Source organism: Syngnathus typhle, linkage group LG1 (assembly GCF_033458585.1).
Source record: "Syngnathus typhle isolate RoL2023-S1 ecotype Sweden linkage group LG1, RoL_Styp_1.0, whole genome shotgun sequence".
In the NCBI taxonomy this organism is placed as follows: domain Eukaryota; kingdom Metazoa; phylum Chordata; class Actinopteri; order Syngnathiformes; family Syngnathidae; genus Syngnathus; species Syngnathus typhle.
In genome coordinates, this window is record NC_083738.1 from 17,306,812 (window position 1) to 17,322,090 (window position 15,279).

The window sequence follows — 15,279 nt, forward strand, 5'->3', positions numbered from 1 at the left end:
ACGACTTAAAAAACAGATGTGAATGCTCGCCGCACAGAAAAAAGAAAAACATCGGAATGAAAAGGATGAAAACTTTGGTTACCAATTTAGCTCGCGCACACACACCACTTAACTGTATGCAAATTGACAACACTCGACTGCGATAGAAAAAGTATTATATTACATGACGTGGATGTAATCCTTTTTAATAAGATATATTTGGTGGGCTCAACCTTTTGTGTCAGAAGGGATTGAAACTAAAGGACAAATTTGTTGGGGCATTTTTGCACCAAATGCTCGCTGGCCCTTGGAGGGGAAAAAAAAGCTCAAGTGGGAAAAGAATGAAGAGGTATTAGGGAAAAAATATGCATTACTTCACAATCATATAAAAAGTTCTAGTTATGAGAACATTGCACTTATGGGAACTCCATGAAAAAGTTAACATTTTACACTTTTACTGGGCACATGTCCACTTGAAAAATCTTTCATCTTTAAACATGAAATATATTGTGATAAATTTCACATTTTAATGTGATAAACTTCACATTATGTGGGAGATATGTTTGCCATACAAACATTGTACGTTGCAATTTATGAAGAGATAAGTTTCACCTTATAACATGTTACATTTCATGTTTTAACATTATGAAGTCATTAAAACGTGACATGTTTGACGTTTGCATTTGGCAAAACAAACCAAAACACTTCATTCCAGTTTGAGTCGGTGGCTAAGCCCTATATATAGGCATGCGCGTCTTAATTTAAAATCTTAAATCTTTTCAAACGCTTGGCCTTACGTTTTTTATTTTGTTATTTTTTTCAAGTGTTATAAACTAAGCTAGTTAATAACTTTGATTTACAAGACACAAAACGGACTCTGCAAGTGACAAGAATTGGAACTATTATAAGGATGATTTGTTTTGCCGAACACGAATGTCAAGTTTTAACATGAAAGCTATCACATTAAAATGTGAAATTTATTAGGTGCAAATGAGAACCCTAACCCCCCACCCCCCCCTCCCTCTGAAAAATATTCTCGGCCCATTAGGACATAATACTTTTTCTTTAAAAGTCTGACTATATTCTAGCAATATTCTGGTTGTGTCACTTTGGAAATATTTTGTTTTCTATACAGTGTGGCCAGTACTGTCGTCGGTAGAAGGAGCTGCTGCTGTAGCTTTGTCAGAATAGTGTTAAGATGCCCCATTTAAAACAAAGCGTCCTCTTTGCAAAGTCCGCAGAAACATAAAAGTACATTCCAAAAATCGTGACAATCGTAAAAAAGAAGCTCCGGTGTGTCAAGGGGCTTCGGAGCAAACGCCAGCTGTTTGACTGAGTGTGTCTTTAATGAGGGAGGGAGGGCGGGGGGCCTCTCCTGACAACTTTATACACATCACATGCTACCCTGAGGAGGACCATACTCGCTTGCGCACACACATACACTATGGCTGAACTGGGAATCAAACCTGCGGATGTTCTCTTTGAGTACACGGCAGTTGCGAGAATGTGCTACTCGGCAGTTGCGAGAATGTGCTACTCAAAAAAACAGCAACAAACGTGGCTTCAGAAAAAGCACAAAAAAAAACAAAAAAACGGGCCCTTAAGTGGACGCAAGCCACTGCACGTCATTTGGTCGACAAACATCACGTGTGCCTCGCCATTACAACAATTAGAGGACACGTCACTTAGGGTAGTGACGACGTGTTGCTTCCCAAGTGTTTCCAGGCCCCGCGGCGTCTTCATTAGCAATGGCGTGTGAGCTAAAGTGAAGAAATGAATGAGTCCTCCCTGAACAAAACACATGGAACATTGAAACAAAGTGTGTGTGTGTGTGTGTGTGTGTGGTGTTGGGGGTGGGGGGGTGTAGGGGTTGTGGTCCTCAGATGAACCTTCCATCCTAATTGCACAAAGTGCTTGCTTTAAATAGCTGATAACCTTGATATCCGCTTCAGGTTTTTGTCCTTACTGTCATACACGTTAGGGAAACGTTCTACTAATATCGTCACGCACTAGTACATTATAAAATTCAACTAGTTAACATCTAGCGTTTTCATAGACGTACTCAAATGTCGCTTCACTACTATGCCAAAACTGTCGTCTTCGTGTGCAGAAATAACAGTAGCGGGGAAAAAATGTAAGTTGTTTTACTAGTGGACTCAGTTGGAGGACAAAGAATATACGAGTACATGGACCTTAAAATAGATATCAAGGATATTGAATGACAGCTCAAAGGACTTTCCAGATGTTAGTTTTCAATGGAATTAAATGACTGGCCGTTATTGATCGGATTACATTAAGTGCTGCATGAGGCCTGGAATTATGTATGAGGAAAATTGGGCGCGGGAGGGGGTGGGGCATATCATCTTTGCAGCGGCGTTTTCAACTGTGCCGCTTGAATGTGATTCTCTCAGTGTAACGAGTTAAAACTGCATCCTCCTACATTGATTGACAAAAAACAGACAGCCCCGAAGGTCTATTGTACTCTTCCACTCCGCTTGTCTTCTGAGTTCAGCCTGTTAGCACTCGCCGTCCGACACCAGGAAGATCATGGCTTCCTGCTTGCCGATGTCCGCCATGACGGTGGCCAGCTGGTTGATGTTGCCGCTGTGGAAATGTTGCGCCTCCCACAGGTCCAGGATGGCCGAGGTTGGGCTCGCTTTGGACGCAAAGAAGCTCATGTGTCTGCACGCACAACAGCGATTAGAAAAAAACAGTTGCAATGAATTAGTTTCAGATTCCAAAAAGTTATTTATATTCTGGACACATGTTATGTTTGTTCAGTGGATGTTGTGCATACACTTTTCCCCTAAACTAATTGACAAGTTATTAGGTACAAAAAAGTGATGCAGTAAGTGATGCTATCATAGAGCAAATAAAAATATGAATCACAATTTTTTTGACTGATATACACAATAGCTTTTGATTGATGAGAAAATAAATTGGTAACAACATATTAAAAATATATCCTTATTATTATTACTCTATGGTTTTATAAAGTGTAATATTCTAAGTCTATTTGTTTTATGAAATAAATATGTGCGCATGATATGACAATACAAGATGTATGTCCATATCTTTGGGTTTGTTTTGGCTTATTTTAAAGGTGTTTGGGTTGAGGTCAGAACTGACATTTTGCCACACCCAATCATGCCTTTGAGCACGGGGGACAGAAAAAAAGTCTCCTAAATATTTGGCCAAATACAATTGACTAAAAAGTCAAATGAGGGTTCATGAATTCAATTCATGACTGCCCCTTGACACACCGGAGCTTTTCCATACTTGAATTTTGTCATGTGTTCCACCAACTTTCAGTCTTGGCGTGCAGCACATTGTTTACAGACAACTTAGATCAGGCTCTTGCAACGGCCATAAAACACCACTAAAAAGCAATTTTCATTTGAAGCCCAACAGAGGCTTAAAAGCAAAAGCATCATTCGTCTCTATTTGATGTAGAAGCAGGTCCTAAATCCCACTTAGGAAAGCCTCCACGGACTTCTCGCAGTTCACACAGTCGGAAGTGACCTTTCCCCATTTTAGGTGCACAACCTTTGGCCATCAAGCCCAATCAATGACAACAAAGTGGCCGTCCCGGTCGGCTGTATATTTGATGTTGAGTGTTGCCCGCTTGCCAATGTACTTGCACACGCTGATTAGATTTAATGCTCGTTTTCTGTTCGCTTTGCGTCGATACAACCTTAACTCTGGAGGAGAACACACAACGCAGTAGAAACGCTTGAGCACCTCTGAGGCGCTGCGCTGGGACTTGAACACACCACCAAATACTTTTCACCTTGACAAGGGTCACAGCCGGTGTATTACTTTGCAGCGTTTGCTGTAGTGTAGAATAGAGAGCACAGTGATGGATTTTGAAGGGCAATTAAGCTACTTTTTCAAAGCTTTTGTTACGTTTACTCATTTTAATCGCCAATGGTAACATAATAATATCAAACAAACACATGACATATAGCCTACAGCAGCTGGGAAATGATATCTAACACAGGACCAGAATTTCTTCCTTTACAAAAATAATAATGGATTTTTAGATTATTAGTTTTAGTTTTATAAGTTTTAATGGATACTACCAGAGATAATTATCAGAAATGTGGTAGTAAATAAATGAAACATACAGTGAGAGAATGGAAAAGAAGCAAATCATCTGGTGCATTTTATTCCTCAGTAACCCGTGTCGTTGAGGACGCATCAAACAAAGCGAGAAGTTATTGTCGTGCGATCTTCAGGCCTAATTGAGAATTGATTCTGCTGAGCACAGCATTGCTAATTAAACCTGTACTGCATCAATTCGCCGGGTGATTAATCGGGGCAAATAAAGTTGATCAGACAAATTAACTTTACTTATTTGGTTTCATTAGCCGGGTAGAAATTAAATTTGTGTAAAATGGATCAATGGCTGCAACTCTTTTGAAATACGCCAGTTGTGAAACTTTAAAAAAACAAAGAGGCTCCGAGCCACTAGTTTCAAGATTTGCCGCTGATGGATTCTTTGCACGTTACCTTTCCATTCCTACTAAAAGGGAATGTCAAACTGACAGAGAAAAGCTGTATACATTTGAGAGTTTACCTGAAGAAAACAAGTCTTTTATGTTTAAACTGCTCAAATCAAGTTATCTAGTAGCTTGGGCTGTGTTTGGAATCATTCCCTATGTGTTGCTGTTTTGCAGTGCTGTTCAACTGTAGTAAGTGGAGCTTATTTCCTAGGTGGTCTCCTCAATCTTGAAAAGTAGCATGCAATGGTGGTCACAAGAAAACCAAACATGTACCACGATGCAAGGCACACATACGGAAAAACCTTCGGTTTGATTGCATTTTCCGAAAAATTCATGGCACAAATTATTACAATACAACCCATTACGATAAAGTTGGCTATAGAAGAGCTCCATGAATTTCGAAAAATGGAATGTGGTAACATTGATGTCTCTAAGCTTGTTAAGAGTGAGTTTCTTCCCGATTGGCTTGGAAAACGGTTGGGGTCGACAATCGTAAATCTGTAAATTGTCCTATTTGCAGAGTAGGCCTGAGCCAAGCACTCCGTGATTGTGGCCAGTTGTGGAATGCGACACGAAATGTGTTGCGTGTTTATCTAACCTGTCACACAAGGAGAAGAGTTTGCTAAATCGAAGTTACGATAAAATAAGCGAGCGGTTGTCCAGTTATTCTACTTTACTTGGCGTTAGTTGTAGTATAAGTATTGATTGCCAAGTTACTGACCAGCAGTGGTGTTTGCGATTACAAAATAAATGAAGTGCTATGTTAATTGTTTTGTCTAATTTGTAATTGTATTCTTCACTTCCGTGTGTTTGGGTTCACTTTCAGTTACTTATTCTATTTAGTTAGTGTAGAGGGCGCGATGACTGCGATGTTTGCTCCGCTCACCGAGTATAATAGGGGCTGCACGGCATTATTTGCGAGACTGCTTGTTCCAATGCGCAGTCCTGATGATTGATCAGCTAACAATTTGTTTTGGCTCGCTCTTTACCTCTCGAGCTTGAGTCTTTGTGCCAGCATTCTCCAGTCGGCTCCGTTGGGACACGGGGCGTCCAGGCTGCTGCAGATCTTTTGCCTTATGAGGTATGGGATCTGAAAAGCGCTGGGCCCTGCGAGGGCGGTGGCGTTAGTGTCCATTAACAGGAACTCGGAGTCCACGGCTCGGGTGTCCTGTTTGTGACGACGAGTCCTCGTGAAAAACTCTCCAACTTCAAAAGGCATCCAAAACGGGCGAGGATAAGCGGTTCAATGTTACCTTGGCGATGTTAAAGTCAAGGCTTAAGCTCTGCCCTTCTCCCTCCACCTGCCACACGCACAGCTGGCAGGTGAGCTCGCAGGTGCTGAGGCTGAGGCGCTCCAGAGTGAAGGTGCAGTGCAGGTACCGTTGGGAACCGTTCCAGATGTGGTAGAATGGGATCTCCTGTAGCAAGCAACAATGATTCAGACTCATGGAAAGCGAGTGTTTACTAGGGGTGTGTCGACTTTTCCAGTTCTGACAGGATACCGCAACATTTTGAAAGCACTATATACAGTAAATAAAGATGTACTGTATTGTATCGTATTTATTCCAAAGAAAAGCAGGAGTGCATTCTTCACATTCTGATTTTCTAGGGATGTTGTTCTAGTGTTCATTTGATATTCAACGGGTTGTGAATTTTGCAAGTATTACAAAAGTACTGCGATACCACACTGTTAAACAAACGATACCATTTGTTTTTTAGTCATTTTTGTTTTGATTGGGAATACAGCAAGGATCAGGCAGCAACATAGTGAACCACGCCTCCCAAAAAGCATCACTTCCTACAGAGTGTATTTTGAGTGGAAAAGAAATGGCCTCAAGGTTTTGCACCCATCCGCAGTACGGAGAGCACAAAGGAGACACGGAGATGTGGCTACATTTTGCTTGCACAGCTTCTCAAGGTAAAGCAAAAGTCTGCAAAGCACAAACCAGAGGGAACAAATTTCCATCCAGCACTTTCAAATAGAAGTCTAACCACTGTGAATTATTCTATGACATGCAAATTTGTGCCCCACTGGTTGCATTTGAGGAGTCAATTAATCAGTAGTGTTGTTATTAGATTAACAGAGTCAAGCACTCGGCCACCAACTGCATTGAGTCATTATGCGTCTTAATTAAGACACACTTTATAAAAATGGTGTGAATGCAGTTTTTACCAGGAAGACCTTAAATGGGCTCATACAATGTAACATATAGGAGATACATCTAAACGCCTCTCTTAAACATTAATTTTCAATTTGGCACAAAACCTCATACTCGGGACATTAATTAATCGTTCGATCAAGAGGTGTCTCCCAAGACTCCCCTCTAGTGTATGCATGCAAAGTAAGTCCTTGCTATTGTCGAACAAAAAAAGGATGCGCTTCCTGCAATGTATTCAAAGCTGATGATTCCGACATCTTTCTCTCTGTTGCTCCATATTCATGCCTCATCCGCATATCCCCGGAGATCACAGGGAATGAAGAGAAAGAAAGAGGGGGGGAGGGCGGGGAAAGCAGGGAATACTAACTCATTCCTTTAACAACTGTCAAGAACTGTGTTTGAGAGGGGCCGCAGTAAATGCAAGTGACCAACGAGGGGCACTGTTACCCAAGCGGACAGATGTTGCAGCAAGACAGGTGAAAAACACAAAAGTCCTGTTGGGGCCCCAGGGGGGACTAAAGACCTTTTTCACCCCCACCGCACTGCTGTGAGGGAAGCACTTCCAAATAAGCAGGCTCAGTCCTGAGGAAGATTTTGTGCAGGGTACAATGTTACCGCTGTGCTTGCTTGGCACAACCTGGCCTTTTCTCTACAGGGACCTTGTGCAGCTTCAACTTGCAGCCAGACTATTTTCCAGTCCTCTTTGAACTACCCTCACCGGGCCACAGTGTGGCCAGTGCATGTGGACGGCTCGCAGCTTCCAGGTTGTGAGATGATCAATCGACTTGCGCCTCTGGGTTACTGCACTGACTGAGCTATAATGTAATGTAATTTTTTATGGAAGATTTAGAACAGAAGGCACTCTTAACAGCCCCGGACACATACAAACCCACTCTATGGAAACGTTACGTCGACGACATTCTGGAAAAAGTAAAAACAGGACATACACAACACCTCACAGACCATCTCAACACCATAGACACCACGGGTAACATCAAATTCACCCATGAAGAGGAAACAGCTCGATCCATAGCCTTTTTAGACATTAACATACACCACACAGACAATGGTGACATAAGAACAAAAGTACACAGAAAACCCACACACACCGACCAATACCTCCTCTGGACATCAGAACATCCCACTATACACAAACTGTCAGTAGTCAGAACACTATACGAACGTACAACAACAATCACAGATCCGGACGACATAACACAGGAAGAAAAATACATACAACACGCACTCAAAAAATGTCAGTATCCACAATGGGCAATAACCAAAGGTGCAGAACAGGTAAAAAACAAAAAATACAAAACACAGGAGCAAAGAAAGAAACAAACAAGGAAACAGGAACCCAGCGGAATGGTGACGTTGCCGTATGTGAGAGGAATTACGGAACGCATCAAAAGAACCATGAAAAAATACAACATAAGCACACCTATCAAACCACATATAACACTCCGTCAGATACTGGTCCACCCAAAGGACAGAGTAAATCCGGAAAATAAATGCAATTCCATATACGAGATTCCATGCAAATCATGTAATAAATCATACATCGGGGAGACAGGGAGGAACTTCATCACAAGAAAAATGGAACACAAGAAGGAATGTGAGAAGGAGACAGCAACAAGACAAACAAGAGCAATAAAACTACAAGCAGAACAGGAACACTACAAGTCAGCCATCACCGACCACTGTAAAAGGGAAAACCACATCATGGACTGGGAGAAGGCCAGAGTCATCCGCACTGAAGAAAACAAACATCAGCGTTGGATCAGGGAGGCCATTGAGATCCGCAAGCGGGGCCCGAGGACCATCAACAGGGACGAGGGAGCATACATGCTCTCTACAACCTGGAACAGTGTTTTGGAGAGGTGAACTGACAGCAGAGGGCGTGACTCACCTGTCAAATCTGACAGGTGAGCCACGCCTTCATCCATCAGCTGATAAAGACGCGTCACAAACACATCAGTGACACTCTGATGAAGGCGGAAGATTCCGCCGAAACATGTCAGGTAAATGAACCTAAAACAAATTTGTTTGATATAGAAGAACCAGAGAAGTAATTGAAAAAGAAAAAACAAGATGAACCTAGTACAACTATAATGTAATGTATTTATAATGACGAGTCTGTGGACAATCACATATTTGTCTGTGTCTGACCCAATTTAGGGGGTTTTGTGCAAAACAATCAAGGAAGTTGGGTTGAATTAATCTAGATTGGGTTGTTTTGGATTTTTTTTTTTTCTTTAAAGTACTGCGTCTAGTCTCTTTAAGGCCACGAGTGCGCTGGAGCCTGTCTCGGCTGAATTTGTGCTCACCATGAATCTTGTGTGCCGCTCATAAGAATAACCATTTAGAGGTGATTTAAATTCAACATTTTTTGAACAATATCTCAGTACAAGGCATTGAATCCAGCAGGAGCTCAAGTTTGAGCCTCCAAACAGACCATTAAAACAATTACATGCATTCCACGGATGTTGCTTTATACTATGTTTGTTTTATTCATGTATAAGTTCAGACAAACAAGTTGACCGTGAGCCCTCATTAACAATCACAAAAGGGCTCTGATGAGCTTTTGTTGTTTCTCTTTCATTTCTCTACAGACACAGGAAAAACATATAACAATATTTATGAGTTGACCTTGGAAGAACCAATGGATAGATTTGTATTACGTGTCCTTGCTTGTGCTGGGATTCTGAGCAAGCCCATCCCACCCCACTCCCTGCCTCATCTCGTCCCCACTGGCTCGCCATGATACGCACCTGGTAGCCGGCGAGCAGCTTGCTCCTCCAGTGGGCCTGAGGCATGTCATGGATGGACAGGCGCAGGTTGTGGTAGCTGTCTTTGAAGAGCAGGATGTGAGGCTCGTCAATCAGCCGACCCCCGAGCTGCCGCTCCATCTGCATAACCTCCTGATGGGACAAAGATGAGAGGGAACATTTTCATTAACACAGAGGAAGAACAATCCACGTTCATGACGGGGGATATGTCCCGGACCCCACCATGATGTGACTGCGATCCAGACCATATCATTCAAATAAAACGTTTCCCCCCCTCCACATGAATTAAAAGCATTTTGACTTAGTCAGGAAGCTTTTGATGTATTCTTTAGTAGTCCATGGTAACGTCTCTCTGCACTGGAGGAACAACTATTACTGCAGCTTCGTAGGGGACCTTCTCAGCCTCTTCTTCTTGCTCTTCACTAAGCTGCATTTACATTTAAGTAGAGCTGAGTGCCTTCAGACAGATTCGTATGTATGCTGAACCCAACCTTGGGTAAAAGTAACCCAATGTGATCACTATCCACCACGAAACAGCGAGAGGGCTATGAAAACAAGCGAGGAAGTGTGTCAATAAATTTTGGATCACAGAGTACCTTTTGACGTAGTTAGTAGACACCCTGCACCGTAGATGTGTCTATTCCCACGGAGACATGCCCAAGCAAAGCGGGAAGAAGGCTCGTAGCACATCCTAACACGGGAAGATCGCAGCTCCGCAGGTAGCCACAGCAGGCAACACCCGCTTGTCTCCACAAAGCTTTAATGTCACCACAAGGTTGATCCCCCCCCACCCCCCACCTCAGTGTGTGCATACGGTATACGTGTGGGGGATGTTTTCCGACATTAGCATGCTCACACCGCAGTCATGCAGTATTGTGAGATACCTGGGTTGTGATGAAGGAAGCGTACAAGCCATTAGTCAATTGCTCATTGTTTTCTCTGGCAAATCATCTTCATTTAATTTTTATTTGTGTGCCGAGAGAGATTTGTAAACACATGCTTTTAATCTCGGTGGGATTTCTTCTTTTGGGGGGGAGGCCATCCAAGTGATTATCTGAAACGGGGTGATGAAATTTGCGACTTTTACGACTCATACATCAAAGCCAGAACCTTTGAAGTAAGCATCCAATACTTTGTCATTGGATTCTATTATGAAAAGTGAGCAGAATCTTACACTTGGACAGTGCAGCGGCATATTTTATTTGTGTCTCTCTTGTATCCGATTAGCATGTTGAGACTGCTGTATCACGAGAATTGAATTTTAACTTCAGAGGTGGTCACCTCTACCTAATTTTGAGTCACCCCCGGTGATGTCTGAACGCTCTGACATCATGACATCCGCTATCTAAGCAGCGCTAGGTTATTTTTAACCGCAATTACACGATAAGGTATCAGGTCAGGTTTTTTTTTGCCCCTCGACTGACAATATATTGGACAATGTCATGGCTTTTCAGAGGAGTACATTTGATCTGTGTAGTAGTCGTGAACGAGTCACACTCAAATTGAAGTAGAGAAAAACTGTCTTTGATATGAATTCATTTACCTTTATTTTAGCATATAACTACTAACCTATAAGGCCAAAACATTCATCTACCATCTGATACTGTGAATTATCATACAAACTACCCTATTGCTTGTGTTTGATAAAGAAAGCTGTGGGAAGAGGACCTTGAAAAACAATAAGAGCATATGAAAAAAAAAATGCAATTAGATGATTTTTCAAAATCGCTTAGCCCTTGTACTTACCACCTTTAGTCGTCTACTGCCACGATGACGGGAACGACTTCATTAAAGTGGGGAATGAGAATAATTTCTCTCCGAAGAACACTGATTCAATTTGCTGCCCTCTTTCCCCAGGATGAACTGCCCTCGTTGCAATCATAATAAGGAAGCTGTTAATTATATTTTCTGAATGTCTACCTGCTTTTGTGATTGCATGCGTGTTCTCCCTCAATAAGCGCTTTTCAGCTCGGCCCGAGTGGGGAATTTTCTTGTTTGCTTTGTGCATTTCTAATTTCACTGTTTGCCTTGTACTCAATCACCTTGTTAGCACGGCCTGCAAGGATCTGTACCAGGATATTCTTCTCACACAACACCAAAATATGTAGGTGCGCCTTTATGAACTCGGACAGTTGCAGACAGAGGGTGTCAAACGCTGACTAAGACGTCTAATGGCGTAATAGCAGGGGCACAGATATCCCCCTAAGAATTGAAAGCCCTCTGCTATTATGGGTCTTACACAGACAAAAGGCGCATTATGAGGGCTTCACCAGGAGTCTAATTCTTAAGCACTATTATTTGTTGCGCCAAATTAGCATTGCAAATCGCGGCTGGCGGACTTTGATCAGGTCTCTGACCTACAGTAGGAGATCTATCGGCCTGTTGACAAGAAAAGGAGGGCGTGGAATGCCAATGACGGCGTTATCTTGCTCACAGGATGCATACTGTCTAAGCGTGCGTGTCAGGTGCGCGACTGATGCGGCAGGATTAGGATCAAACAAGGCCCGTAACACGGCACCCTGAACCGTGATCCCTTTGAAGGACAACCCCGTCCGTCCTTTACATGCGCGACTGTGTCCTTGGTTTAAAACAACCCTGCTGGGATAGTATGTTGTGTGCATATGCTCTGGACTGAGAGAATAATGGCCCTCTTTACGCCCCATTATCCTGTTAACAAATGACAGTGTGAGCGAGCGAATAAATGAGAAGCTAAATCTGACCGTATTATTAGCTCATTCTACAGGGGAAGAAAACAATGCAAGGTTTTTAATTAGATTATCAAATCATGCATTAATCACAAAGGCAGAGCCAAATAGAGCTCGAATACGCCAAAGATAAGCCGGGCGGGCACGGTTAAGTCGCCTGACCCCGTACAATTATGTGACAACATTAAGATGCGTGAGATGGACAGCCAGTTCATATACTGCAGGAGAACCCCGCCTTTTGTTCTAACGGAATCGGAGATAGGGTCGGACTGTGTGCGAGGACTGCCAATTTTGGAATCCGACGGAGGCCGGACCACCATCTGACATTCAATGAGGTTGGCTAAGGAGGGAGATGGAGTGAAAAGAGAAGAGAGACACAGGCGGCTTAACATTTGTGTCTCCGGGTCACTGGAATGGCCAGCTTTAGCAGGCGAGATAACGGGATTACTGCAATCATGGCCACAGTTTTCTATGACTTCAACCCCCCTCCCCCCCTTTCCTTCATCTAACGCTCAGTCTCCCCCTCATCCTCTTGGCTCGGACCAGAGCCGGGACTGAGATGGACTGGGGCCTGCCTCCATTGGGGAACAAGAGACACTTATACAGCTAATCTCTTCAGGCTGCTGCTGACAGAAAGAGGTTAGCGGCTGCGGCAAACTCGCTCTCGCGGCACACATGCGGAAAGGCCAACTCTAAACAAATCAAGGCGATATATATGAGAACGGTTGAAAGCTCGGGATTAAAATATGGCGCTCTCCTCACAGCAAGCATTTTTAAATGTTGTCTGTATTGTTGTGCGTAATAAAGTGATTAACCTAACAAACTCAGACGGATTAGAAGCAGCGTTTGATCAGTTGGTTTGCAAAGCTTACACATCAGAGACGGGGGGCACAAATAGTCACGCTTTCAACTTTAAATGCTGGCCCCTCCCCTCTCTCCGACTCCTCGCGGTGATCCATTTTCATAGTTTTCATAGCAAATGCATTTGTTGCTACAAAAAAAGCCTGATGTGGGCCCCATAAATCTGTGCGTTTGTCAGCGGGATGTGACAGGCTTTTCCTCTCATCACCCTGAGCTCCAGTGGCCGGCTGAGCACGCCACAGTCAACTCTGACTAATAACTGCAAATACAAGGGACTTGTCTGCTCGCTTATAAATGTTCCGCTCAAAAAGAGTCATGCGTTCGGCCTGATAAATCACAGCATGCGTGAACGCTAAAAGATTACGTGAAAACAATATCTCAGCTGTTCTTATTCTACCTTCTTGCCAATAGATTCCTATTGAAGAAATTGCACCTCTCTAACACGGGGTGGGAGGGTCACGTATTAATGCCCAAGATACCGAGTGAATTATTGCTAAATTGAAAAATGTTGCTGGAGGTCAAACTGTGTACAGAACCGGTTGAGGACATTTGTTCAACACCCATTGCACACTAAATTTTTACGATCTAAAGACAACGAGACAATGAACTGAGCACATTAAACTCATTACATGAATATTGATAAAAGTGTAAATTCTGTGCACTAATACAAAAGAAAGTTCCCGCAAATACTACATGAGAACACATTCAGATGAAGAGCTGTGCTTATTCTAAAAACACTACATTTATCATCTGAGCAATATTGCCAGCATGAATTAAAAAAAAAAAATTGGTTTTCATTCAATAATGATTATAATTAAATCAAATAAATGGAATCCACTGCTGAGCTTTTACGGTACTGAAAGATGCCTGGTGGCCATTTATCAGCATGCATCACTTCAGTAGCTACAATGAGGATACCGAAAGACAAAATCCGATACCGAAATCATCAGTGGCTAAGGCTCTCTTTGCCATTGTGAGCTTGAAAGATTTTGGTAGCCCAGTGTGGATACAGTTCACGTTGTATTATGGCAATAATTACTACAAACATAATCAAATGGAAGGTAATAACACACCACACCGTTCTGTGTAGTTGGATGCATAAATATGATGTTGGGGGGAAAAAATGAAATGCACAAGATACTGCAAGTAAGCAAAACGATATAAAATAAAGCTTAACGGTATGGTTTAATGTGAACACACATCAGGGAACACTAGCACCGTGTTTAAGACTTAATTCATTTTTATGTTTCCCCAACTTTTCTTTGCTGAGGTCAGATTACGCAATGTGTTTGCAAATATTCCTCTTGAGGCTCAATTTAGCTGTACAACACTACATGGCAGCTGTCCAATTAACTGCTACGCATAGAGCCTATGCGTATAACTTTAACGAAAACTAAAATAAAAAATGCTTCAAAACTAGGTGGAAAATACATTTTACAATAGCAAACTAAAAAAACTGTCATCTGGGAGTTGTGGTCTTTTGCTGAATGTCGCCAAGAAGTGACATGTCGCGGCAGAAACACATGGTATCGCTATACGGCAACAGCCGTGCTTGCTTCCGTGCTTTTGTCACTTAACAGGAATTCAAACCACAAATCCACCAAGTTATCGACTTAACCTAGCAAGTAAGGGATATAGAAAGTGAGACCATTCAAACTCTAGTTTAGACGTTAAGGTGTGATGTATCTAAGGTTCAAAGCGGTATCCTGCATTGCAATTACTTTACACTCAAAGTCTGTTATACAGTACCTGTATTTAAGTTGCAGATGGTTATTTAGAATTTTGTTCAAAAATAATGTTTGTTACGATGTCACAATACTATCATGTATTTGAAATCACACCAGAAATACAAAAATAAAAAAGGAAAGTAAAACTGATCAAAACAAACCTTGCTTTCTGAAAAAACAAAAACTAAAAACAAACCCGCTTTCAAACTCGGATTAAAATTTAAAAAAAAAAAAACAGTCATGATTGAAAATACCCCGGTCACCACCCAATATGACCCCAATCCAAGTCCATCAGGTTCAAATCATTGAACTGTTAATTTCCTGGGCAAACTGTTTTCATGTTATTTCCGCCAAAACAATCGCTGTCAACCTCTAAATATCAGAGCTAAATTAAAAAAAAAAAAAAAACAGGTGGCAGTCTAATTACCAGCTAGTCAGAGGTCTAAGCTCTGTAGCGCATAGGTAGGAGGTGCACTGCAGGTGTTCAACGCGTGGTGGGATGGCACGACATCAGTGATGCTCCCCCACCGGGCGAGCGGGGATCTGCCGAGTGT

General features: G+C 42.3%; 1 protein-coding gene across 4 annotated transcripts in view; it reads right to left on the reverse strand.

Moving 5' to 3' along the window:
• Positions 1–1,798: 1,798 nt before the first annotated feature.
• unc5a (unc-5 netrin receptor A) overlaps positions 1,799–15,279 on the reverse strand; it is a 126,944-nt gene continuing 113,463 nt past the window's right edge. For all 4 annotated transcript variants that reach the window (XM_061278288.1, XM_061278279.1, XM_061278270.1 and 1 more), the window contains 4 exons: positions 9,415–9,564; positions 5,738–5,902; positions 5,474–5,652; positions 1,799–2,661 (listed from right to left, as the gene is read on the reverse strand). In XM_061278288.1, the coding sequence (XP_061134272.1) occupies positions 2,496–2,661; positions 5,474–5,652; positions 5,738–5,902; positions 9,415–9,564 (660 nt within the window). In that variant the 3' untranslated portion in view covers positions 1,799–2,495. The remainder of the gene's footprint in view (positions 2,662–5,473; positions 5,653–5,737; positions 5,903–9,414; positions 9,565–15,279) is intronic.